Source organism: Pollicipes pollicipes, unplaced genomic scaffold, assembly GCF_011947565.3.
Source record: "Pollicipes pollicipes isolate AB1234 unplaced genomic scaffold, Ppol_2.1 Scaffold_4881;HRSCAF=5763_pilon_pilon_pilon, whole genome shotgun sequence".
Lineage (NCBI taxonomy): Eukaryota > Metazoa > Arthropoda > Thecostraca > Pollicipedomorpha > Pollicipedidae > Pollicipes > Pollicipes pollicipes.
In genome coordinates, this window is record NW_023596576.1 from 11,821,578 (window position 1) to 11,847,558 (window position 25,981).

General features: G+C 55.2%; 1 protein-coding gene across 1 annotated transcript in view; it reads right to left on the reverse strand.

Annotated features, from left to right (window-relative positions):
* The window catches only part of wwk (anoctamin 8 white walker), a gene marked incomplete in the record, with an annotated part of 81,030 nt that extends 55,694 nt beyond the window's left edge, over positions 1-25,336 (reverse strand). The window contains 2 exon segments of the mRNA XM_037223992.1: positions 23,892-24,093; positions 25,139-25,336. Coding sequence (XP_037079887.1) covers positions 23,892-23,991 — 100 coding nt within the window.
* Between the last annotated feature and the right edge of the window lie 645 nt (positions 25,337-25,981).

The following is a 25,981-nucleotide window of genomic DNA, read 5'->3' on the forward strand; positions in this document are numbered from 1 at the left end:
CTGTCAGGCGTCTGCGGCGGGACGCGCCGGGACCCGGTCCACGCGGACAGACCAGCTGTCGGTCGGCGCTGGAGCGATGCCGTTCATCGTCGCGGGACAGCCCTCGGGCGACGTGCCGGGCCGAGCGCGAGCGGCCCGGCTTGACGGATGTCCGATCCCATATTGGAGGCGTCGAGAGCGCCGGGACCGAACAAACAGAAGCTGCGCCTTTCGGCTCGCAGAGACGGCGTCCAAATATTATTGGGTTTCGGGTCACTTTGGAGGGAAGGAAAATATCGCACCACGTCAGTGCTGAGGGAGTGGACGTTCAGCATACAGATGGTCTGGTGGTATTTTACGACACGAAAAAAATATCTAGGCGGTTTTTCATTTTCAAGAAGACGGCAAATCTCGTCTATCTACATGGCCTGGCAGCACAGCAATACACCGAGATCCCGACTGGCGGCGGCAGTGAACCTGCGGGGTCAGACCACAAACACTTCAATCAGTCGTCTGGGATGAATGTCCGTCGATGGGATGATAAATGTGCTTCGTGGCATCCGAAGGTGATGGAGACACACAGCAGCCTCGCCAGCCGCCTAAGCCTTGAAGCGGCACCGGCCATCGCACGGCTGAGCTGACTGAAGACACGCTCAGCAGCGGCATTCCGGCTGCAGGATCCGGCTCGGCAGCCAGCGCCCGGGCGCCACAGGCACCCGGACGCGACACCGACCATCGCACGGCCGAGCTGAGCAGCGGCATTCCGGCTGCAGGATCCGGCTCGGCAGCCAGCGCCCGGGCCCCACAGGCACCCGGACGCGACACCGACCATCGCACGGCCGAGCTGAGCAGCGGCGCTCCGGCTGCAGGACCCGGCTTGGCAGCCAGCGCCCGGGCCCCACAGGCACCCGGACGCGACACCGACCATCGCACGGCCGAGCTGAGCAGCGGCGCTCCGGCTGCAGGACCCGGCTCGGTCGCCAGCGCCCCGGTCCGACAGGCACCCGGACGCGACATTTTCCAGTCGTCGTCAGACTTCCGTGCGAGCAACCATACCTTCAACTGATGTACTTAGGCAGTACTACACGTGTCGGCAATACTCGAAATACTAATTGATCACGGAAAGGAACGGGAAAATGTACACAGTCTCCGAGCACAATTAGGTATTCTGGTGTATTCAACACGCTCTTACTACCATCCCTTCGCGAAAGCGTTTAACAGTTACCAGTGACAGAGACAACACGGCCTTTGTTTGAGGAACTGCAAGTCGTTAAATATTTTTTAAATAAAACGTTCTTAATGCAGCAAATGCTTTCTCAATAAAAAGAAAACCACGACCAGACCATCTTGATTATCCTCTACATCATCTTGCTGGTTCTCCTTTTGATCCATCATGCACCCATGATGCATGCTGAAAATGACCCCAAGGTCACAACGAACGTATGCAAAGAAACGACTGGGCCCGACGCCATAACAATCGCTTACAACGAAATCAAAGTCGTCTGATGCTGAAATGGCATATCACTGACATGGCGGAAGTCGGCTAACAAATCGCCCCAGCCATCCGGACTGGATCGCTTCAATGGGGCGACTCCTGAACATGCCGCTGAAGTATGCTAACGCTGTCTGCGACTTAACTCCCGCGCGCGTCATCTCGGTCGCGAAAAACGGGCATGCGCATCAATGCCGACAAAAAGTCAAAACTGAGCATTCACGAAACACGCGAGTTGCTGCACATATGCACCTATTACGTGCTTGTTACCATATTTTTTTTTTGTCTCTCGCCAGGATACACATGCCAGCACCAATACTTATCTAAGCGCTACTAGGAGATGGCAGTTCAAATGCTCTTTCAGACCCGTGTGTCCCCGCGTGACGGCAAGTGGACTGTGCCTCTGTCAGACTGTCAGACTGTGGACTGTGCTAGTCAGCCTCTGCTTCCAGACACTCTGTTATCTTTGACCGCCAACTTAAAGCTCGCGGGCACTTCACCGAAACCGCTCGTGGCGATGCACAGCACTGACATCAGTTAAACACTCAATTCAATTCAATTCAAGATACTCAATTCAGTTCAATTCCATTCAAGACGATTCGGCGCCAACGGCAAAAATGAACATTGCCAGTGGGCATCAAGTCATGCGCCAGGACATTCAGAATTCCTTCCTTTTTCCATTATCACAGATCTCACGTAAGTCACAGGTCTCGCGTTTGTCGCCCCGTGACCCAGCAACTCTGGTGAAGGGGAGAGGGGGGGGGGAAGCTGTGCAGACTAGGTCACGTGATCACAACGCTGCCCCGTGAGTCAGTCTGCACGGGCGGGGCGGGGCGGGGGGGGGGGGCAGTCACACAGCTGTGCGGGCTTGCGCATCTGCGCACGCGGTCAGGAGAATAACGAACCAATTGAAACACCTCCGGAGCAGCCACACCTGAGCTACTGTGCCAGCCAAGTCTAATCGAAACCCACGATCGATCGGAACAAAACAACGCGGCTACTCGGAGGACGGCCGCGCATGCTTTCGTGCACTGGATGAACGTCGCCGACAGAGCGGTATTTATCGGACAACAGGGGGAAGGCCGCGCATGTTTTCGTGCGCTGGATGAACGTCGCCGACGGAGCGTTATTTATCAAACAGGACCCGACGCGCTACGTCCACCGCGCAGCGTCCGGGCCGTGTTGGAAGGACCGGCCCGACGAGTCATGCCTTCGCCCCCCCCCCCTTCCCCCTCCCCCGCAAGGACAGCACGGAGCGCTGAGGGCTCGGCACGCACGGGAGGGAGAGGGAGGACCATGACTCCCGGGCTGAGAGTGTTCGGCGTTATTCGGCTCCCTCGACGACAGTCGAGATACGCAGCGGGCGAGCGAGCGGGCGGGCAGCGGGCGGCGGGCAGCGGGCAGCGAGCGGTATGTTCTACATGTGTCTGCATCGGGAAAACGCGGGTCCGTCGAGACCTCAGCGGGGCTTGATTGGCAAACTTCTGCTGTAACTGCAAACTCCTACAAGTTCATTTAATTCCCGAGCAGAATCGGCTTCAGCAGCTGGTCGGCAGGTTTTGGCTTCAAACTTGGTAATTGGGTCTCCGGCGAACGACCGGCCGTCCACGGGGAAGGCGTGAATTCATTGACGACATCCAGAAAGTATCATGGCACGTTTCGCTCGTGCCGCATGGTGAGACTTCAGAACGCATCACCTTCCAAATGTCGCCCGTCGTCACCACACAACCAGGAGACACCAGCATGCGTCTCGGGCCCGATGACACATTGGGTGCGGTCAGTAAGCATCAACCGTCGCCACTTTGTTCTGCCAAACGGCCCGCACATTTACCTTACGCCACCTGAGTTGTTAGCATTTTGGAGCCTCCTTTTACGCCAGAAGCGACTGCGGTCAGCGACCCCGTGCACTATGACCTCCAGGGGCAGGTTTCCGTGGTCGTGCGCAGCCGACCGTGGAGCCGAGGCGACGCCAGGCAGTCCATGACATTCAAACGGCCACTTCCGTCGGATGACTGAGATCCCCGTGAGGAGGGATGGCGACACACGCTATCGCAATTCCAGACTGAAATGACAGGCGAATCGGAAAATTCCCTGGCGATTCCATTACGGGCGCATTACTTCCTGAAGGAGGGCTCTCCGCCGTCTGCTTCTGAGCCGGGGATTCGCTTCAGACAGACGGGCGACAATGGAGGCCGCTGCCCCCCGCGGCGCCCGACGTCGCTGGAGGCCCGCCCGCTGGCAGCGCCGGGTGTCCGGGTGTCCGCGGCCCGTCGGGGTCCTGTATTGCCAGCCTCATTAGATGGCCCGCCCGCCAGCCTCAGATGTCTCAGACCAAACGGATGGAGGGGGAGCCGCAGTCTGCCTCCCAGAGCATGACGGGCACTGGAGCGTCAGACCAGTCCCTCCGCCCGATGCTGCACGCACCTCAGCCACTCCGACTCAGGCGGTCTGGGGCACGCTGCAAGGCGCCAGGCCCAGTACCCCCACCCCCTACATCGCGCGCGGCACACGCGGACGAGTCCCACCCCCACACCGGGCACGGCGCGGAACCGAGCGGCATTCAGCGCCCCTCCACCAGCGCCCGTGACACGCAAACAGCGACTCCCACATCGATTGTGATCGGCACGGGACGGCGGGCATACCCGGCGGGACGGGGGCGGGAGCGGGACGGGTGGTGACGGCTCCGACGCTTCCGACCGGGACAGCTGTCCGCCCGCGGCACCGCACCGCACTCAGCTGCTGAAGTCAATTCCTGCTGCGGTGTGTCGACGTGCCCGGGTCAGGTACGCGTGCATAAAAATATGCGTCGTACTTCCCATGAGGAAGGGGGTAGCTGCAAGCATACAGAGTAAGTATAAACGCTGAAGTCGATAAGTGATCGGTGTACTTGTGATTTTAATCAGGACAGCGAGCGCCTTGTCTCAGCTCCTGGATACGCGTTGTCCACGATACCGAAAGTTTATGGACGACTTCGATGAACAAAATTCCGTGGAAATAAATCAACCTGTCGTGACTAGCCTTAATGGACGTCAATTCCGACCAAAAATTACCATACAATGTTCCTGCACTATGACGTAAGTGCGCCAGGGCAATGGTGTTGTTCCAGGAGGACCACAACATAATGGCAACCTGAATGCCGAAATGGCTAGTGTGCGGCTATCAGTATCGTCTCAGGAAAATCCCGAAGTTGGCTTCATCTTTTTAGCGCTGGGATATTGCATGAGCTCATCATGCACAATTCAGGGCACGGACAGTCTCTTCATTCCGACCCAATAATCCACCTACATCAGCACTACAGAAACGGACAACAGCCTTGCAGTCTTGGCAGTGGTCTTGTGCCGAGTAGTTCAGCTCCGTCCTTCCGTAGAACTGTATCTGCAGATGCCTTGAGACGCTGTGACAGTACTGCTGCAAACTTATGCACACTCGTCATGTCTTCCTAAGGTGCAGACCTCGCAATACGCAAACTTTTAAATGAAAATTAATGATGAGATTGAAAGAGGAGTTCGCATAAGCTAAGATTCTATAACCAGCTGACCGAAGCGACCGAAAGTCCAGATATTAGTGGGCTTATTAATAGTGTTAGGTAAAGAAAGTAAGCCAAACAAATAGCAGCATTCACGAAGGTTCGCCAAGTTAATGCATACATTTGATGCCTTCGCCTTTGCCATTGTTGTCATGTAATACCTTTGCTCTGTCTCAAGAAATGCTGCTGGAATACCTGAGATTCTTAACGAGTTTCAAACGATTAAGCTTACTCACAAATCGTGCACAACCTACGCTGACATATCACCGCAACGCGCGTAAGCAGCCACGTGCGACATGAATACTCCCCGTAATTTCCCGGAAACATTTGATCGTCTTTCTTAACAAATTGCTATGCCAGACTTAATGAGAAACGCTAACACCGCGACCAGCGCATTCAATCCAGGAATATATACAAGCGATGGTGCAAACATCCACAAAAGACGTCCAATCAGAATCCACCAGAGACCATTCCTATCTGCAGTCATGCTGCCTGTGTGCCATCCGCAGATCAGAGGCCGCCATTCGGGTACCTCCCGCGGGACCCGACAGAGTCGGCTCGGCGGGGGCGCCGCCGCCGAGCCGGCTCGGTCGAGGCGCCGCCGCCGCCGGCCGCTCTTCGAAGAGAACGTGGCGCCAGACCCATCGCCGCGCCTCTTTCTGTGCCTGCCCAGAGCACGGCCGGCGTGCGCGGGGCCTCCAGGCTCCACCATAGCTCTGACACGCGCGCTGTGAGACCGCGGGAGTCCGCGCCGCTGCACCCTATCAGGCCCGGATTGGCACAGATCAGAGGCCTTTGAATGGGACGCCAGCACCACCCGGGGCGATTTGACGCCGGCGGCGGCGGCGGCGCGTGCCACCAGTCAGTCGCGAACACGTGTGACGGCGCCGTAAATTCGGTGTAATGGCGCCCAGTGACACCTGGCGGCGCAGGCGGCCAGGCACCGAGCGTCACGTGGTCACGCAGGGCGCGTGGCACCGCTCGCCGGGACGTCGCGTGCGCGGACGCCGCCAAAACACGCCTGCCACGCCGTGGGCAGCGCGGCCATCCAGCGCCGGGGGAGGAGCATCCCGATTATGCTCCCCACCACAAAAAACTTCCACTGGTAACCCTCACTCAGAGATTTTTTACATTTTTCAGCGGTGCAGGTTTGACCCCCACCTGAGGGGGGGGGGGGGGTCTTCTGGAGCTCAAGCATGGCCGCAGACGGAAGCAGGCAACTGTAGGATTCCAGGATACAGCGGGTGCCAATACTCTGGCACCCCAAGCGTTGGGGAAGACGAAGGGGAAGGGAAGATGCCAAGCTCATACGATGATTTGAGTCCAGTTGTGCAGGTTTTAGCCCGATCACAACCTCGGTGACTGGTAAGTAAAACCGTAGATAACGCCGAAGTAGCTTTGGGTAGCATACTTCGGGTCAGAAAAATAAGTAAAATTTTTCCTTAGAAGCTGCGGGCTTAAATCCCAATTCTGAACATCTTGAAATTCCACTATCAATCTACCGATTTTCCCAAAAATGGCCGATTCTGCGCTCATCCATCACATTTTGATGGAATAAGTTTGCAGGGTTATCAGCTGCCGTGCAGCTTGCCGCGCCATTTTGGGTTCCATTACAGCACGGCAAGTTTCACTTTGGGCATTTCCGAACAGTCAGAACAGTTCAGAACAAACGTAACTTTCACCATTGGTGAATTCGATCTTGCAAGAAAGCAATCTGCGTAATATAAAATGGCACAGTTTTGAAATAGTATTGAAAAAGTAAATCATTTGTCAAATGGCAGCTTTAGTCGTCTTCCTTTTTGGTGGTGCAATCTTACATGAACAGGCATGACGCAGTGGTGGCAAAAGGTGCGATTTTAAGCTCAGAGTGAACTCCCATTTCAGTTGATGTTCGGTGACAAGTTACCGACAGGCTTCTTAAAACCTCGCTTCAAGTGGTCTTGTTAACTATTTCATGCACTTGGCAGCAGATCTATGTAACTTTAATATCCCACGTAAGCAGCGCTGTCTGCGTTTGCGATTACACAGCCCTGATAGCCGGGATATGCAGTTGGTTTCGTGAAATAACGCATGAGCAAACACAGCCTTTAGCCGTTTCAGAAAACGTATTCACTCGGGAAGACCGCGGACAATGCCTTCACGTTTCACACTAAACCAAAACTTGCATCCAAGCGAAACAAACAACACCATTCGATCACGAACAGCGACAAAACCCGGACAGATAGAAGTAGTCAAGCTGACAAAGCCGGGTACCAGAGTTCTTCGGCAGACTGTACACCCGAGCCTGGGTACCTCGGCCAGTCTTTTGCATGCGCTCACTTCTCAAGTTCTCAGCTGAGCGTGGACCATTTCTAGAATGCGGCTGGTAAACATCTTCATGCACGTCCATTGTGTGCCCAGCTACAGCAATGACCGGCATCCTAATGTAGTCCACTTTAAAGGAGGCGTGCATTTCACGTCCTGCCTCCGTCTTAAAGAGGCCTCAGCCAAAACAATCGTGCGGACTCCAGGCAATCCCACGTTATGCATCAGGCGGTTATTCAAGGTATTGCCAGCGGTTTTAGGACAGGTGTACGCATGGAGAAACGTAAACGCATACAAAGTACGCACGTCATTATTCGTAAGCAAAGCCACATCACACCTGAAGTACGAATTGCGGGAGCACTTACGCTTGAGTTCGTAAGTACGAATAATACGTATATATATATACACCATTCGTATTGGCAGAAGTTCGTCAAGACAAAAGTCAACATCGAAAAATTCGTACGTTTCAAGAATGAACTCAATAGTTCGGCAACAATGGCACCTATGCAAAGATCCGCGACGGACAGCGTTCGCGAGAGAATTTACGTACGCAACGTTCGTAAGCATTGCTCATTTAGTTAAAACTAAAGGGAGTGTCCCACATTCGCATGGGGTTTTGAACTGAACTCGCATCTCGAATATCATTCGGGGCAGTACACAGCCCTCCCATTGTAAGACTTAAACCCCTCTAGCGTCTGAACTGCACGCTCGCGAAGATGTGCAGACTATTTCGTGCAGACTATTTCAGGGTCTCCCAGGCCTCCATAACGTCATAATAGCGCCATTCAAATCGTGCCATTCCATTGGCGATGCAGAGTATACTTACTGAGTCGATCATCTCTGGCGTATGTGAGCACGATTTCCAGATGTAACGACTATCGATCGGCTCTCAGCCAGTGTTATGCAAAGTACGATGCCGCAATTGAAAAATGACTATTGAGGAACATATTTACTGAATACAGAAACTGTGTTGCCTAGGGCAGTCTTTTTCGCCTAGAAATATACTCATAGTTATCAGTGACTTGTTTTATATCTGAAGCTTGAATGTGGAACACTCCCCTTAACATGGATAGTGCTACAGTAAGGAGTATTTCAGGACAGGTCGATCACCCAGGTGACGAATCTCCTACTCCGTCAGCGTTCAGATTTCGCTGAGGTTTGGTCTCCGCAGGACCATCTAAGGCATGCAATTTGTCTATGAAATTCCTAGCTCTATTAAATGTACGGCGCAAAAGTGATAGCCATAAGCAATGTTTGGTCAGCTGCAGGCAAGGCCCCAATCAAAGTGGATGTAGCGGATGCCCTTTCTCCCAGGACTATTTCACTTTTTACACTTGTATAAGCAAACGTGTATCAGGTGTCACTTGCGCGTATGCCTGGCTTATTCTACAAGCGAGCCGACTCCCGCTGCCGCCATCAGCTGGCGTCGGCGGCGGGTTAAGGGGGCATCAGGCGGGGGCGAGGATGGATGTGTCGTCAAGGTGACCGATAACGGGGGAGACAACACAAACGGCGGATGAATATGCGGTAGGCATGTTTGTAAGATGTTTTTCATCCATTCTTCTGACACTTTGCACTATCACCAATGATTTGGGTTTATTTGCTGGCTACTGAGACATTTTATTTAATGTCATGAAGAGTTACGGTAGTCATAATATTTCAACTGCACTACACGCGATTGTCGCTGTTCACCATCACCTCACCCACCCCCGTCCTGGCCGACTGGATACGGTGGCTACCGCAGTGACAGTTCATACGACACCCGGTACCAATAAATGATATCTCCATTCCAACTTGCACTTCACACCCATACATGGTCGCTTGCGTACGAGTTTTACGTTCTTACATCCTATATCGGCATACAAGTTTTTGGGTGCGTAATTTGTCGTGCGAACTTCATTCCTGACGAACATTTGCTTACTAGCAAATGGGTACAAAATATTTTATGCAAGCCTTGGCGTGTTCGAACATTCTCGTTACGAAGTCTTCCTCACGAAAAATGTATCTCATAACGATATCCTAAAAGAATCATATCCTAAGCGAGCTTTTTCCATTGTGAACTTATGACGTTATGAACTCCCTTCGTACTTTACCTCGACAAAAATTTAGGCGTGCAAACTTTATCCTACGAACAATTGCCATGTGAGCTTTTCATATGCGAATATTTGTCTCTAATCCATTGCCAGCCCCATTTGTAGCCGGCAAATGCTGTTTACGCCACACGTGGAACGGTTCCAATATCGTTCGTTCTCGTTTTCCATTAAGCCCTCGACCAAAACAGTTTGAAAAGAGCGGAAAAACGCCAATTTAAACGCAAAGAGCGTCCAACGAGCGCGATTCAAGGAGCCAGCTGGCGAGCGGGCGGTCCTTCAATACTACGCAGCTCTGAGCCAGCCGCCTGCCCGAACACCACCGCTGCTGCGGAATCCTGCGCTAGATGGCTCTGCCAATGTGCACGGTCAAGCCGCCGAAACCCTGTGAGGAGTGCTCGTGAAAGAAAATGCAAAAGAACCCGGAATGACCACGGTTCGAAATGGGATGTGACGAATCCCGCAAGACGTGTCCGTGTGTGCGTGTCTTGCGGACGTCGTCGGCAACTGCCCCGCACCGCTGCATGCACGCGTGTCACGGAAAGAGGAGGAAATCACGAACTACTCGGCCGAACCCACCAGACAATGGTGAGGGTTTCGATGACAGAGAAGCGTTATCCCTCGCTTCAGCCGGCAGGACGGAGGAAGAAGGACGGAGAGCGCCCGCCCCTATCCTTTGCGTGGCAACTGGGCCCAGAGCCGCTCCGTGTGGTCAAGCGGGTGACGTGGACACAGCGGTGGACTGAGACAGGCCATCGCCAGGGTCCGGCCCGCGTCTACGGCCGGCCGGAATGAGCACGTGCACACCAGTGGGCCGCACCTGTGGGACACCTGGCGTGGCGGCGGCGCGCGCCCCGCCGTAGCCGATCGATAGATTCGTGACAGGTGAGTCAACTGGTGCCGCGCCGTGCTAAGGCGGCGCCGATTACGAGACGAAAGGCGTCGATTGGTGGGGCGTCAGACCGTGTCGCTATGGATTGTGAAACGAGCGTTTGCCAACCGGCGCGGTGCGGCGCCGCGGGCTTTCCGACTGACCAGCTGGCCCCCAGGCTTATGATCGGTAGCCGGGCCGGCGTCGGGTTGTTCGCGGGCATATCCCGGGGTCCGCTGTGCGCGCGTGCACGCGTGCGTGCGTGCTTCTGCCGTCGGCTCGGTGCAGTACCGCCCGTCTTCCCCTCCGCCGCCGGCTCGGTGCGGCAACGCCCATCTTCCCCTTTGCCGCCGGCTCGATGCGGTACCGTCCCTTCCCCTCTGCTGCCGGTTCGGTACGGTGCCCCCCGTTTTCCCCTCTGCCACCGGCTCGGTGCCGTACCGTCCCTCTTCCCTTCTGCTGATCGCTCGGTGCGGTGCCGCCCCTCTTCCCCTCTGCCGCCGGCTCGGTGCGGTACCGCCCCCCTTCTCCTGTGCCAATGGCTTGGTGCGCGACGGACCGGCCACCCTGGCGAGCCCGAACACAAGCTCAGCGGAGGAGGAGGTGAAAGAGAAGAGAAAGAGAAAGAGAAAGAGAAAGAGACAGACAGAGACAGAGACAGAGACAGAGACAGAGACAGAGACAGAGACAGAGACAGAGACAGAGACAGAGACAGAGACAGAGACAGAGACAGAGACAGAGACAGAGACAGAGACAGAGACAGAGACAGAGACAGAGACAGAGACAGAGACAGAGACAGAGACAGAGACAGAGACAGAGACAGAGACAGAGACAGAGACAGAGACAGAGACAGAGACAGAGACAGAGACAGAGACAGAGACAGAGACAGAGACAGAGACAGAGACAGAGACAGAGACAGAGACAGAGACAGAGACAGAGAGAGACAGAGACAGAGACAGAGACAGAGACAGAGACAGAGACAGAGACAGAGACAGAGACAGAGACAGAGACAGAGACAGAGACAGAGACAGAGACAGAGACAGAGACAGAGACAGAGACAGAGACAGAGACAGAGACAGAGACAGAGACAGAGACAGAGACAGAGACAGAGACAGAGACAGAGACAGAGACAGAGACAGAGACAGAGACAGAGACAGAGACAGAGACAGAGACAGAGACAGAGACAGAGACAGAGACAGAGACAGAGACAGAGAGAGAGAGGAGAGAGAGAGAGAGAGAGAGAGAGAGAGAGAGAGAGAGAGAGAGAGAGAGAGAGAGAGAGAGAGAGAGAGAGAGAGAGAGAGAGAGAGAGAGAGAGAGAGAGAGAGAGAGAGAGAGAGAGAGAGAAGGAGGTAAAAAGGCAGACGCAGTCTGATGGAATCACGTACAATGGGCATACACGGTCCAATGGTATACACATGCCGAAGATAGCCCAAACAATGGCGCAGGGACCAGGCGGCCCATAATAAAGACGGAGCAGGGATAGACAAACAAAGCCGGCCACACCGGCGCATCAACACATCACGAGTGGTTTACGGTGAGCGCCGCGGGTGTTTATTCGCCGGTGACGGCCAGTACCCGTGTTGCTGGGGTGTCAGAGGTACGAGCGTTAGGGGTGCGGGTGTTAATACGGGTATGCCGGTGTTAGTGTTGTAGGCATTGGATGATGATGGTAGTGCACGGACATTTTTAGAACAATCACGACCGCGTTTCGTGCCAATCATGGCGATACAGCGTGACTCTGGAAGGTCGCTCGATGTGCTGGTTGTCTTCCTACCTGTCCCGGGTAACTAATGCACAGGTTTGGGACAGGTTGCATTTTGGCCAAACTTCAGCCAGCAGGATGCACCAGGTCTGATTAGGCGGTCCGTTGACCTCTGACCTGGCAGAGGCCAAGCCAGGTCAGGCACCTCATGTGACCTTACGTGACATTGTGAATACGGTTTTATATAGGAGCAGACATGCTGACAGCCATGGACTGCATACAGTGTTTTGACATGCCAAGGAAGTCTCGGGTCATTATTGGGTTGTGGGTGCAGCGAAAAACAGGAACAGGGCCAGGAGGACGACAGCAGCTAAACAGAACATCACTGTAAGTGCGTGGCTAGGTTCCGGTGAGATTCTGGAGTTCCAGTGAATGAAATGAGTCAAATCCCACGAACAAGGGGTCAAGTGAGGTCAGTCACAGTGACTTCGGGTGTTCCTTCTCAACCGAAACCCGTTCTCCGGTCAGTTTTGTGATGAATATGATCCAACGCATACTTTTTGTTTCATTTGATACGAAACGCCTTATTTCCGGTCGAAGAAGTCACTAAAACAAATCATGTGCATTGGCGTGCAAACACTGACCATCTGACCCACTCTTGAGAGGTCGCAGGTTAACCTGCTATAGACTACCGATACGTCAACCGATGCCCAAGGCAAAGGGGTGTGCCACGGCATCTTTGCTGCAGCGCTGCGTTGCATAGTGTAAGCCCCGCGACCGGAGAATCATGATTTGTGATTCCATCCGAGTTCAGGGCATTTTCGCCGTTCTACATGTTGCCGTCGGGGGTCGTCCTACCGTGCTCATTCTTCAAGCGGACTGCTACACCTGCTGGTGCAGGTGCTGGTGGTACAAGTGCTGGTGACACCAGTGTCGGTGGTACGGGAGCTCGAGGTGCGCACGCTAGCGGTGAGGACTGTGCGGGTGTCGGAGACTCTGGCGACGTCGGCGCCGTGGCGGCTGCCGGAGAAAGGTCGGCGCCGCTTCCATCATATGCTGTTACGTCACGAGACTGCACCGTGGAGCCGGCGGGCCAGCTGCGTCGGCTCCGGCCGCCGCGACCGGCACCACGGGTTACCGAGGAGACTGAGTCCTATTGATGGCAGCCGTGTCTCATCCAGTCAGATATTGGAACCCTTGCCGACTCTTACACCGTCTGATCAAGGACAATCTGGAAAGTAAATACATCATATCTGCCAGCCCAGACACCGCGCGGGGGGGGGGTTCAGTTTGGACATGTCTCGTTCCAACAGCGCGACTGCCGCCCGGCCGCAGCCAGAACGGGAAGCCTGCAACCGATCGGGCAGGCTTACATTGCAGCGCCGATCCCTCAGCCGAGGGTCTCGCCGGGCCCAAGTCAATGTACAGAGCCAAGCAAACCATCAGACCGGGACAGCCGGGCCCGTGAGTGGGGACCGTTGCCTGCCGTCCAACTTGAACACCTTACCAACCAACAGGTGCCCGACAGCTTCAAGCTGAGTAACGCGAGCCTTTTGAATCCACGCCACAGTGCTCTTCCAATCAAATCACACGTTCCACTGTTGAAATGCATTAACTCCACAGAGGTTCAAAATCTCAAAGCCTTTAAGACCGTTCACGCCATCCGAGCCAAGGGTCGCGTTCCCGTGCCATGCAGACGCAAAATAGAAGCCCATTTCAAGCCTGATTCGCGTCCGATCCATTCCGCTCGGAAATGGAGCCTAAACGAAACCTCTGCGACCCGTTAGAACACCATTTCACATTACACGGCACCATTCATTCTCCTGTCGGCGCGCAATTCAGGGATGCTGACCACCTAGTGCCGAGCCGGGAGAAGGTATGGCATGAATAACCCAGTCCACCGAACCGCCAACACTCAGTCGCATCTGTAAGCGGCTCCAAGACATCATATTTGGTATGCAGAGTCCCGCATATGGTGCCGGGCCTGTTCGCCACCGAACTGGCAAACCAGAGGGAAATTGTCTCCGCCGGAGATTTATGGCTGGTAAAGGATACCCAAAAAATGAAGTCACCAGCCAAGCCATTAAGCTTATGGAAATGGTACAGTCTCTCGAGCCAGAAGTGGTCAGAATTAAGGCATTTTTTATGGGCAAGGTAAACAACGTGCACACTAACTGGAAGCAGCTGGGACCGCACGCACGTCAGGACCCCACAATCCTCAAGCTGTGCTCAGTCACCCAAACACTGGCGCGCGGATAAGACGGGCTCTGTGTCCCGCTACGACGCACCCAGCGGGTATTCGCGTCAGACGGAGCATCACCGGCAGACCCCGGCCGGCCGACTGCTGCCTGGCCGGCCGGGGCGGCGGCGGCCTCACCGGCGCGTTTACCTGGGGGTGGGGCGGCTGGCGGCCGGGGTGCTGCAGCTCGGCGGGCGACGCGCCACGCACAGCCGTCGGGCGGCGGCCGGTCCGGGCGGCGGCGGGTGGCGCGCTGGCCGCGGCGGCCCGCCCGCCACCGGCCGGCCCAACACTTGGGCAGAGCAGCGGCGGCCGCCGCATCGATACCGGGACGGCCGGGGGGGGGGGGGGGGGGGGGGGGGGGGGGGGGGGGGGGGGGGGGACGGGGGGGGGGGCATCCCGCGGGACCGGGGAGGGGCACGCAGGACCCGCACCGCCGGCCGCAGAGAGACGCACTTAGCCCCGCCCGCCGTGGCCGGCACAGCTCGACCTGAGCGCACCGCAGTGCTGACGGCGTGCCGGCCCTTCGTTGTTGCGCCGAGTTGACTTCCAATGGAGCCGCGTGGAGGGACGAGTCTCAAACGTGTCTAATGCTGCGGCAACGTAAGACGCAGAGGTAATGACTGGGCTGCGCTCGGTTTGCTGCCAACCGAAACGAGTCACTTTGAGGTCAATCGTGTATCTTACGCATTCATGCACGAGGCCATGCTCCTGAGCCCACAGAAGTGGCGTGGCGGGGCTGGGAAGGGGCAGTTATAACAAGTGAACAAATGTTTGGGAATCATCCGGACACTGATTTGCCCGGAACTTCAGAGCCGGCGCCAGCACAGTCTCGAACAGAAACGAGACGACTTAAAATCAGCACATCGCTGCCGGATCGCGCTCGTTTTAAGATCGCTGCCATACAACGTCGCAACCAAGGCTTGCTGGCACTTGGCTACAAACCACAGCATAACAGCAGTCTGCCGGAGACGTGCACCATATCAACCACTGCAATAACGTCCGGCGGCTGATTCATGTGCGCCCCTAACTGATCTAGCTGTTGGCAACACGGGCTCCTAAAGCCAGCTGTAGTTTAAGTGAGCATTAAAATATGCCGAGCCCGAGCACTGGTCCCGTGGCCCTCCCGATCCACCCGTAAAAAACACGGTGGAAAACAGCAAACCGGAGACGAAATTACGTTGTGTGACGACAAGGTGGCAGGCGGAATCGAATCACCTCCGAGACTACCACAGCTTCAGCCACAACGCCGCCCCCAGCGTCATCAGCAGCACCAGCGGACAGTCTCGGCGTTGTGACCGTTATGACCTAGCCGAGCTCATGATCTGGCGCCAAGCCGGCCGAAGCCGTCCCCAGCAACAGGGCTCGTCCCGGCCGACGGTCGGTCGCGTCGGCCGGCGCCCACGCCTCTATCGCCGCCGTCCGCCCCCGGACGGAACAGGCCGGGGACCGTCAGGGAGGACGACGGCCACGCCTCTGTCGCCGCCGTCCGCCCCCGGACGGAACAGGCCGGGGATCGTCAGGAGGGACGGCGGCCACGCCTCTGTCGCCGCCGTCCGCCCCGGCGACGGAACAGGCCGGGGATCGTCAGGAGGGACGGCGGCCACGCCTCTGCCGCCGCCGCCCGCCCCCGGACGGAACAGGCCAGTATCGCCAGGGGGAGACAGCGGCCACACCTCTGCCGCCGCCGTCCGCCCCGGCGAAGGAACAGGCCGGGATCGTCGGGGGGGGGGGGGGGGACGGCGGCCACGCCTCTGCCGCCGCCGTCCGCCCCGGCGAAGGAACAGGCCGGGATCGTCAGGGGGAGACGGCGGCCGCGCCGGGGACGACCGAGGGACGAGCTGGGGATTATTAGAGGGAAACGGGGGAGAAGTGCTGGTCAGAGGCAAACAGAGACCAGGCATGGCCCGTCAAAGGGAAACAGGGGACAAGCCGGGGACCCTTACGGGGAAAGGGAGGACAAGCCGGGAATCGCAACAGCAAAACGGGGGATGAATCACGGGTCACCCGAGAGAAACGGGGACCAAGACAAGCCGGGAAAGTCGGACGAAAACGGGGGCAAGCTGAGGATCCTCAGAGAAAACAAGGGGATGGGAAAGAGTCCTAAATCATCGGGGAAGGCCGTGGACGAAAACGATCATGAAATTGCCAGACGACACCCCGGAGCTGAGTGGAAGGGCAATTTAAGCATGCTAGAGGACAAGCCGGACGACGGGACGGGATCAGCTGACTTTTACCCGACTGAGAGAATAAACGCTGCGACGGAACACAGGACGGCCGTGGACCAAGATCAGAGGAGGAGCGTAGAGCGGTACCACCACGCGTCCCCCGGGTGTCGTCACCACTCGGGACTGGACCTGCCGCACGATGCATCGCCATGATGTGTAGTTTACTTTGCACTTGCTTGTCTTAATTCGAAGCAATCATGTTGGGAGACGACTGTGACTGGTACTAGGTAGCAGAGAAAGCCATCCCCCACTCTTAAACAAGCATACCGCAGGCAAATGGAAAGCGGCATTAGGGAGCCTCATTCAACCGCATTGGACAGGTGCCATTTTGCAGCTGCGCAGATCAACTTTAGTAATTCGAGTAAGGCCAGTGGTACTACATTAGTGCCTTCAGGTCTCCCCCTTCATCTTAAAGACCATGATGCATACCGAAGCATCGATAACTCAACCGATCAACATCGGTAAGCCACATCATGTCATATGGCTTCAGTCTAGTAATACAAGACCCTTTCGCTACCGCCCAACTAAACGCCGTTGGATAGGAGGGCAAACGGACGTTAGAAAGCCCCTATCGGATTACCTCAGACACCTTTTTAGACAACCTGTGACGCGTGAAATCTGATCAATACATTAAAACAACACCGATAGCATCGTCAATTAACCAGTTTGATTGAGCGTGCCCTTGGGTGGCTTGGAGACCTCACTTTCCTTTCAAGAACCGTACCATTGCTTAGTTTGGTAACAGAAGCGCATTCACACAGGACAGATCTTAAGGGTGTTCATTACGATATAAAGCACATTTGTTGGGTCAGGACGCACGACTTCACAAACACATCTCTCAAAACGGGTCGTGGCCCACGTGGCTAGCAATCACCAGTTGCCAAACAAGTGGAGAGCCCCGTTAACAATCTCCTCGTAGTGCACCACCAATCGCTGTTACGAGCACACCATGCTCGTAACGGCTTCGAGTTGACTTACACGAAGACTTCAGGGTTCTGAAACCCCGGCCGCCCCAGCGCTGTTCCGGGGTAAGCGCCTTTACCCGTCGCACGGCAATGGGTAAATGTGTTAACCCGTGATTTGAGCGTTCGTCTGACATCGTTCACGAGAGAAAAAAAACATTCGGCATTCAGCGGTAACGGCTGCACCCACCCTAACGATGCAGGACCCATTCCAGTACCCACCGTAACCGGCCGCACATACCAAACAACGGGTAACGATCGGAGCTCGGTAACAAGGGGCATGCATTAATCATAGGGCTAACCCCTGGCGCAAGCGTGCCGCACGCGACTATACGAACACAGACAGACCTGAATACGCCGACAAATGGATGTGAATGGAAGACGTCAAAACGGCTGACGCCTCAACGTGCGCAAAGCTTCTCCGAGTGCACGCTTGCACACGTCCCTAGCCTGTGCGCCTGTCTGTACTGGGGGTGGCGGTCCGCGCGCCTGGCACGAGGTGCCAATCTCGTCCAAGGCCTTCCGTGTCCACGGCGCGCCGTCACGCAGTCCTCCGCCGGAAGCCCCCGGGCGGGCAGAGCCAGCACGATCACGGCGTCAGGCCGCCCTCTGCCGCCTGCTGCGACGGTGTATCAACCAGCCCCCCTCCCTCCCAGCACCTGCGGGACGGGGAGCTTCTCCGGCGTGCTGGGGCGGTCGCGTAGGCCGGCGCTGATGCCCGCAACCGCCGTCAGTCCCGCCCAGTCTACTGGGCGGGAGGCTGGACGCTGCAGCCATTCGCCGTCGGTGAGAGGCCGGCCCCCATCAGGCCCACTATCGGGCCCAATTGCATCATCACATGCAGCCCCGTGATGTATGGCGGCCGCGCCGGGTCTGTCACCGATAATGTGCGTCGCCACCGAGCTCAGCGCGCCAGAACTGGCGGCGCACGACGGCCGCGCGCGGAAGCAGGGGAGCAAGGCGGCTGTTTCTGCTGTCCTGCCGTCGCCAGACCAAGCGACCGCGCCTGGCGGGACCGTGCGTGTGCCGAAGACCGTGGCCGAGGCCGGCGGGAGCGTACGTGTGCCGAAGGCCGCGGCCGGCGGGACCGTGCGTGTGTCGAAGACCGCGGCCGACGCCGGCGGGAGCGTACGTGTGCCGAAGGCCGCGGCCGGCGGGACCGTGCGTGTGTCGAAGACCGCGGCCGACGCCGGCGGGAGCGTACGTGTGCCGAAGACCGTGGCCGAGGCCGGCGGCGATCGGCGCCAAGCGAAACGCTGGGCGGAGACTAAACGCTTACGATCGATACCCATGCAATGCCTAGCAATACTGCTGCGATTGGTTTGACGGTTTCGGTTAAATCAATCAGCCAGGCCTTAATGCATACATGCACCTGGCATCGACAGGCGATGGGCATATAGAACAGCACTTAAGCGTGAATGGGTCGCGGCCGACAGCATTAGATCTGATTCCATCGTTCACGTCCATAAACACCACTAATGAAATGCTCATCGACGGCGGTAACGATCTGTATTGCTGGACTATTACCGCAGTGTATGGACCAATCACAGGCGCGTGGGCGAAGCCGAATGCGCTCGACTGCATCACTGACACAGAAATGATCGTTCACGCCTGAGACTTGGCCGGCGTCGCAGCTCACTCGCCACATTACCGGAGACAGCGAGGACACACGCTTCTTCATAAGCGGCATTAGTCGAGGCAGGTAATGCGACAATCAGTGCCAGACGCTTGACAGATGTGTGGATGCGACACAATGGCGTGGCTGAGGGCCGCTGCGGCCGATCCCTGGCCAGTGTGAGAGGCATGTCGGCATGTCGGTGAGAATGGCGTGGCTGAGCGCCGCTGCGGCCGATCCTTGGCCAGCGTGAGAGGCATGTCGGCATGTCAATGAGAATGGCGTGGCTGAGTGCCGCTGCGGCCGATCCCTGACCGGTGTGAGAGGCATGTTGGCTCGCCTCGCACCCACCGAGCTCACGTGACCCACCCGGCAGGTAGCATCTCCGCTACAAACTGTGCTTAGCAAGGACTATGCTTTCGACCCCCCCCCCCCTCTCCCACTCCCTACCGCGCACCACCCCACTCAATTCACAAAGCTTAAAAGGAACAGCTTATGTTTACCGTTCCCCACCGCGTACCACCCCACTCAATTACAAAGCTTAAAAGGAACAGCGTATGTTTAATAGGCTCATTTTACATGACAAAAATCACAGAAAATTACGAAATGCCCTGCACAAACGAGGGGTTCTGTTGGCAAAAGCATATCGCACTACCAAGTTCTGTTGATATTCGTTTTGGCGTGAGAACGGGTCTGATCATCCGCACAAATTACAGCTGTCCCGACGCGGTGCAGATATGACGGCGACGCCTGCATCCGGCCCTTGACGGCGGCGGCAAACAAGTCTAGCTCAACATTCTCGTCGACAGCCCACCGGCATCCGGCCACATATTGTACATCTACCACATCCATCACCGCGCCCGGCATTGATTACACAATTAGTAGCATCGACCAGAATAGCGTGCGGGGCAATCCGTTTCCCGCAGCCTCGCCTGCGCCAGCATGGTTTCGAAGGGCTGGGAGCGGCGCCGCCCGCCGCCTAGGAGCCGCAGTGAGGAGAGGCGACACTCCAGTTTGGCAGGGGTCATAGAGAGAGCGGAGAGAGAGAGATAGAGAGAGAGAGAGAGAGGGATAGAGAGGAGAGAGAGAGAGGAAAGAGGAGAGGAAAGATAGAGAGAGAGAGAGAGAGAGAGAGAAGATAGAGAGAGAGAGAGAGAGAGAGAGAGAGAGAGAGAGAGAGAGAGAGGGAGAGAGAGAGAGAGAGAGAGAGGAGAGAGAGAGAGAGAGAGAGAGAGAGAGAGAGAGAGAGAGAGAGAGAAGAGAGAGAGAGATAGAGATAGAGAAGAGAGAGACAGAGACAGAGACAGAGACATAGACAGAGACAGAGACAGAGACAGAGACATAGACAGAACAGAGACAGAGACAGAGACAGATACAGAGACAGAGACAGAGACAGAGACAGAGACAGAGACCGAGACAGAGACAGAGACAGAGACAGAGACAGAGACAGAGACAGAGACAGAGACAGAGACAGAGACAGAGACAGAGACAGAGACAGAGACAGAACAAGACAGAGACAGAGACAGAGACAAGACAGAGACAGAGACAGAGACAGAGACAGAGACAGAGACAGAGACGAGGAGACAGAGACAGAGACAGAGACAGAGACAGAGACAGAGACAGAGACAGAGACAGAGACAGAGACAGAGACAGAGACAGAGAGAAGAGACAGAGACAGAGACAGAGACAGAGACAGAGACAGAGACATAGACAGAGACAGAGACAGAGACAGAGACAGAGACAGAGACAGAGACAGAGACAGAGACAGAGCCAGACAGAGACAGACAGAGACAAGACAGAGACAGAGACAGAGACAGAGACAAGACAGACAGAGACAGAGACAGAGACGAGACAGAGACAGAGACAGACAAGACACAGAACAGAGACAGAGACAGAGACAGAGACGAGACAGAGACAGAGACGAGACAGAGACCAGAGACAGAGACGAGACAGAGACAGAGACAAGCAAGACAGAGACAGAGACAGAGACAGAGACAGAGACAGAGACAGACAGAGACAGAACAGAGACAGAGACGATACAGAGACAGAGACTAGACAGAGACAGAGACAGAGACAGAGACAGAGACAGAGACAGAGACAGAGACAGAGCACAGAGACAGAGACAGAGACAGAGACGAGACAGAGACAGAGACAGAGACAGACAGAACAGAGACAGAGACAGAGACAGAGACAGAGAGAAAGAGACAGAGACAGAGACAGAGACAGAGACGAGACAGAGACAGAGACAGAGACAAGACAGAGACAGAGAACGAGACAGAGACAGAGACAGAGACAGAGACAGAGACAGAGACAGAGACAGAGACAGAGACAGAGACAGAGACAGAGACAGAGACAGAGACAGAGACAGAGACAGAGACAGAGACAGAGACAGAGACAGAGACAGAGACAGAGACAAGAGACAGAACAGAGACAGAGACAGATACAGAGACAGAGACAGAGACAGAGACAGAGACAGAGACAGAGACAGAGAGACAGAGACAGAGACAGAGCAAGACAGAGACAGAGACAAGACAGAGACAAGACAGAGACAGAGACAGAGACAGAGAAGACAGAGACAAGACAGAGCAGACAGAGACAGAGACAGAGACAGAGACAGAGACAGAGACAGAGACAGAGACAGAGACAGAGACAGAGACAGAGACAGAGACAGAGACAGAGAGAGACAGAGACAGAGAGACAGAGAGACAGAGAAGAGACAGAAGACAGAGACAGAGACAGAGAGAAACAGAGAGAGAGACAGAGAGAGACAGAGAGAACTCTGACGGCAGCTGCTGGCCGAGCCAGACAATTGCGCTGCCTGACAGATAACTGTGGTAGCAATCCAACATGATCACGGTAATTCAGTAATACGTGTCAGGCTAAGGCATAAGACTATTGGAAATAAACACTCCATCTTATACGATGATGCAAACAGCAAGGACCTGAGCCAGTAATCATGTGGACGCCGAACAAAAACATCAATGACCGACATTTTCAGAGGAAGATCTAAATCACATATGCTCGTTACTGGGCGTGGCGTTGTTAATGCGCACCCGGGTGGCCGGTTGCATACCTTTCAAAGATTGAGATTCCTAGGTCATGACCTTCAGGGTCAAATACGGTCAAACAAGGGAAATTCCTGAAAACCTTAGACATTTGTTCTACGACAAAGGTCAAACACTAATCGAAGGTCGGTGATCTTGTCTGACCGTTTGAAGCTCGTGGCGACCAAAACTCACACAAAACTGCTTTGAGTTTTGCGTTTGAACAAACGACAAAGATGCCCCTAGGCATGTGTTGCTAAACACACGATGATGACCTGGGTCATTTTAGGTCAGCCACCTATTCTGACCTTCAAACAGTTCATAGAGGACGTAAAATGGGTTCCTTTTATCAATGAGTCCGAAATGAGCATCAGAAACTACCCCATACAAGCCCTTAAGTAATAAAACAGGCTGGTTTTGAGCTTGGTCCGACCCTCATGCCCGACCCTAGGTCAATGAAACTTGTCCATTCAATTGTTGTAATGTCTAAGAAAGTGTTTTAGAGCTGTATGGCTTCATCCAATGCTCCGTTGTTGCATCAGATTGAGCGATTCCCTACAAATTGACTTTGCTGAATTCATGGCTCGTCTTTAATCTCCCGGTCAGTGACCTCCTTACAAGGGACATCTAAATTTTTGATATCATACGATACGGTATTCAATTTTCAACCGCTATGCACAATTTGGCGCGGCTACACCGCACCGTTCGGAAACGATTCCGGAAAATACCTCTGGGGGGGGGGGGGGTAAATCAGACCCCCACCCGAGCGCGATTAACTCACGCAACACTGTTTCTCCTCTGCCTTCTTAAAGCGTGGTCGAAGGCCCCAGATCACTGGGGTGGGTCAGCTCCGGACCAAGCGTGCAAAAGATGAAGAAGCACCATTGTGATCGGCTGGCACATTGGTTCGACTGACTCATGGCTCCCCGAATCGAGAAGCAGCGTTTCGTTTGCTGTACGACCGCGATAGGTCACCGCGCCTTCTCGCAGGAACGCACTTTGCGCGCCTCACGGGCCTGACGCTTGGCCCGCTGACCTGACGGGGGTGCCGACGGACTGACCGGCGGACTGACAGCGGTGACCAGAGCTACACCGACCCGGTGGCAGCCGCCGGCGAGAACCCCGCCCACTGACGAGAGGCCCTACTCGCGCGACGAGACTACGACCTGCCTGAAGCCCCGACAAACCTGCCGGCCGGACGACACGCAGGCTTGCTCTGCTGAACTGCGAGAGGCGCGGCCGCCTCCGGCTGACTTGAACAGGGTGACAGCGAGAACAGACCTGGCCTGACCTGACTTGACCCGCGAGCCGCGCGGCCGCCTCCGACTGGCCTGACGAGGGTGACAGAGAGAACAGACCTGACCTGACCTGACCTGACCCGCGAGCCGCGCGGCCGCCTCAGACTGACCTGACGAGAGCAACATCGAGAGCAGACTTGACCTGACCTGACCCGCGGGCCATCCGACCGCCTCCGACTGACCTAACGAGGGTGGCAGCGAGAACAGACCTGATCTGACCTGACCTGACCCGCGAGCCGTGCGGCCGCCTCTGACTGACCTGACGAGAGCAACATCGAGAACAGACCTGATCTGCCCTGACCCGCGGGCCGCCCGACCGTCTCCGACTGACCTGACGAGAGCGACAGCGAGAGCAGACTTAACCTGACTTGCCCCGCGAGCGCGGCTGCCTCCGAATGACCTGACGAGAGCGACAGCAAGGGCGGACTTGACCTGACTTGAACCGCGAGCGCGGCCGCTTCCGACTGACCTGACGAGAGCGACAGCACGAGCAGATTTAACCTGACTTGACCCGCGAGCGCGGCCGCCTCCGACTGACCTGACGAGAGCGACAGCGAGAAGAGGCGGCGGCCGAGTCGCTGGCGCCGCCGCCGCAGCGGAGAGGAGGCCGGCGCCTCGGCGTGCAGGCCACTGTACATGGCTGGTGGGGTCTCGGCTCAGGAGCTGGCCCGTCAGGGGCGCGGCCGACTCCCGCTGAGAACTCCGCCCACGCGGCCAGCACACGTCCGAGGCAGCCTCCGCTGTTGGCAGGAGCAGACATCAGAAGGGAATGTGTGCTGGTGATGGTGTTGGCATGGGAGAGAGAAAATGGCACAGCAGTACAATGAGTGCAAATTGCCTGGTCTGTGTGCGACAGTCCAGCAGTATGGGACAGTTAGCGGAGGCCATGGTGCTAACAGCATCCAAGAATAGAAGTGATTTGTTGAATTTGACTGGGATAAAATACATTCAATAGACACAATAAGCTTGGCTCATTACTATTTTCAGGAGACCAAATTACCAGGATTGTATGCTTACTACCATCTGAAGTTGGAAAAACAATTATTACTTGACATTACCCAACCAGCTACTTGATGTTACCTACCAGACTTGATGGTCTTGTGCTACTTGATGTCAAGAGCCACATGCTAATGAATCAAATCCCACATGTTACATCCTCCCATCCTCCTCATCCCAGATATAACAATCTCTTTCATTCCTTAACATGCAGGTGAAAACTTGTGCAAAGACTGTTTCCTTCCAATAGCATGCACATCCACAACACAGGCAGGCAGCAAGCCTATGTAAACAACTCTGTGGTCAATAAAATAGAATGCTGCTTTATCTAAGCAACAATTACCCTAATGTTATATTGAATAGCCATTCTGAAATTTTGGCAACAAAAAGGGAGTGAAGCATTTCAGGAAACTGTGATTGAGTAGCTTAACTAACTGCTAAGTTGATAGGACTTATTTAGTGTGAGGTAGAATAATGGGGCAAGCTGTCACTGAGCACAAAGCTGAGGACCACCCGATGATTGGTCAAGACAGCTGGCATCCAGACAGCATCTTCAGTCCATTTGTTCTGTTCAGCACTGTCATCATGACAGTACCATCAAATAAAATGATATAAAAGCAGGTGATTTCCCACATAATGACAATGTACTGGTGAAAAAGTCTGAACAGGTATTACTCTCATCATTGTCCATCCATTGCTATACAAGCTTTGTCATGCAAATTGAGAGAAGAGGAGGCAATACCATCATAAGGTAATATCAAATTTTTGGAAGTGTACCTAGCTACCTACCTGCACAAAGGGTAGTCTGGGCTTCTGGTCACCTGTAGCTCTTGCGGCCCTTCTTTCTCTGAGATGAGGAAGTACCCAGCAAAGGGCGATATAGACAGCAAGTGACCAACAACTTCGCTCGCAAGTAAGCTGGCCTAACAGAGCAACTTGACAAACTTCGGTCCCTTATCGCCACAAAATAAAAAACTTGGACCCAATTTACCACTTTCGCTAACAGCTGCAGAGCGACAAACCCAGGGTTTTAACACGTCAATACTGAACATCGCACGTCGCGCGGGATTCCAACCCGTAAAAATCTAGAGTGCAACGACACGAAGGCACAAATCTGCACTGCAACCGCTGCAACGCAGCAGCTGATCCGATGTAAATAAACAGCGTGGCGACATCTTGTGGATATTTTTAAACTTCACCTTAGATTTTAAATGGCAGAGGGTCAATATCAACCTGCTATCCGCCGGCTGTACCCCCCCAAAACGAGTGTTGCGCGCTTAGATTGGAACCCAGTGAGTGGGTACGCACTACTCATGACAAGCTCCTGGTTTTCGGTGTGTAACAGCAGTTCCAGCTCCGATAAGCCTTATCCAAAGGGCAATGGCGAATAGATACCACGCCAGATTTTTTGAAAACATATCTGTTTGTTTCATCTCGGCTGATTGGCGTAACAGCTGAGTTGGCGGGGGGGCTATTTTGCACGATATTGTATCTCTGACGACTAAAGAAGTGCGAGCGAATTGAATTGATAGGCAGCGTGACGGATATGGAGATGGGGTCAGGATTTTCAAGGGGCCTGTCTCACTGGGTGCCCGCTGCACAATGCCGTATACAAAAGGAAGGAACGCAGAG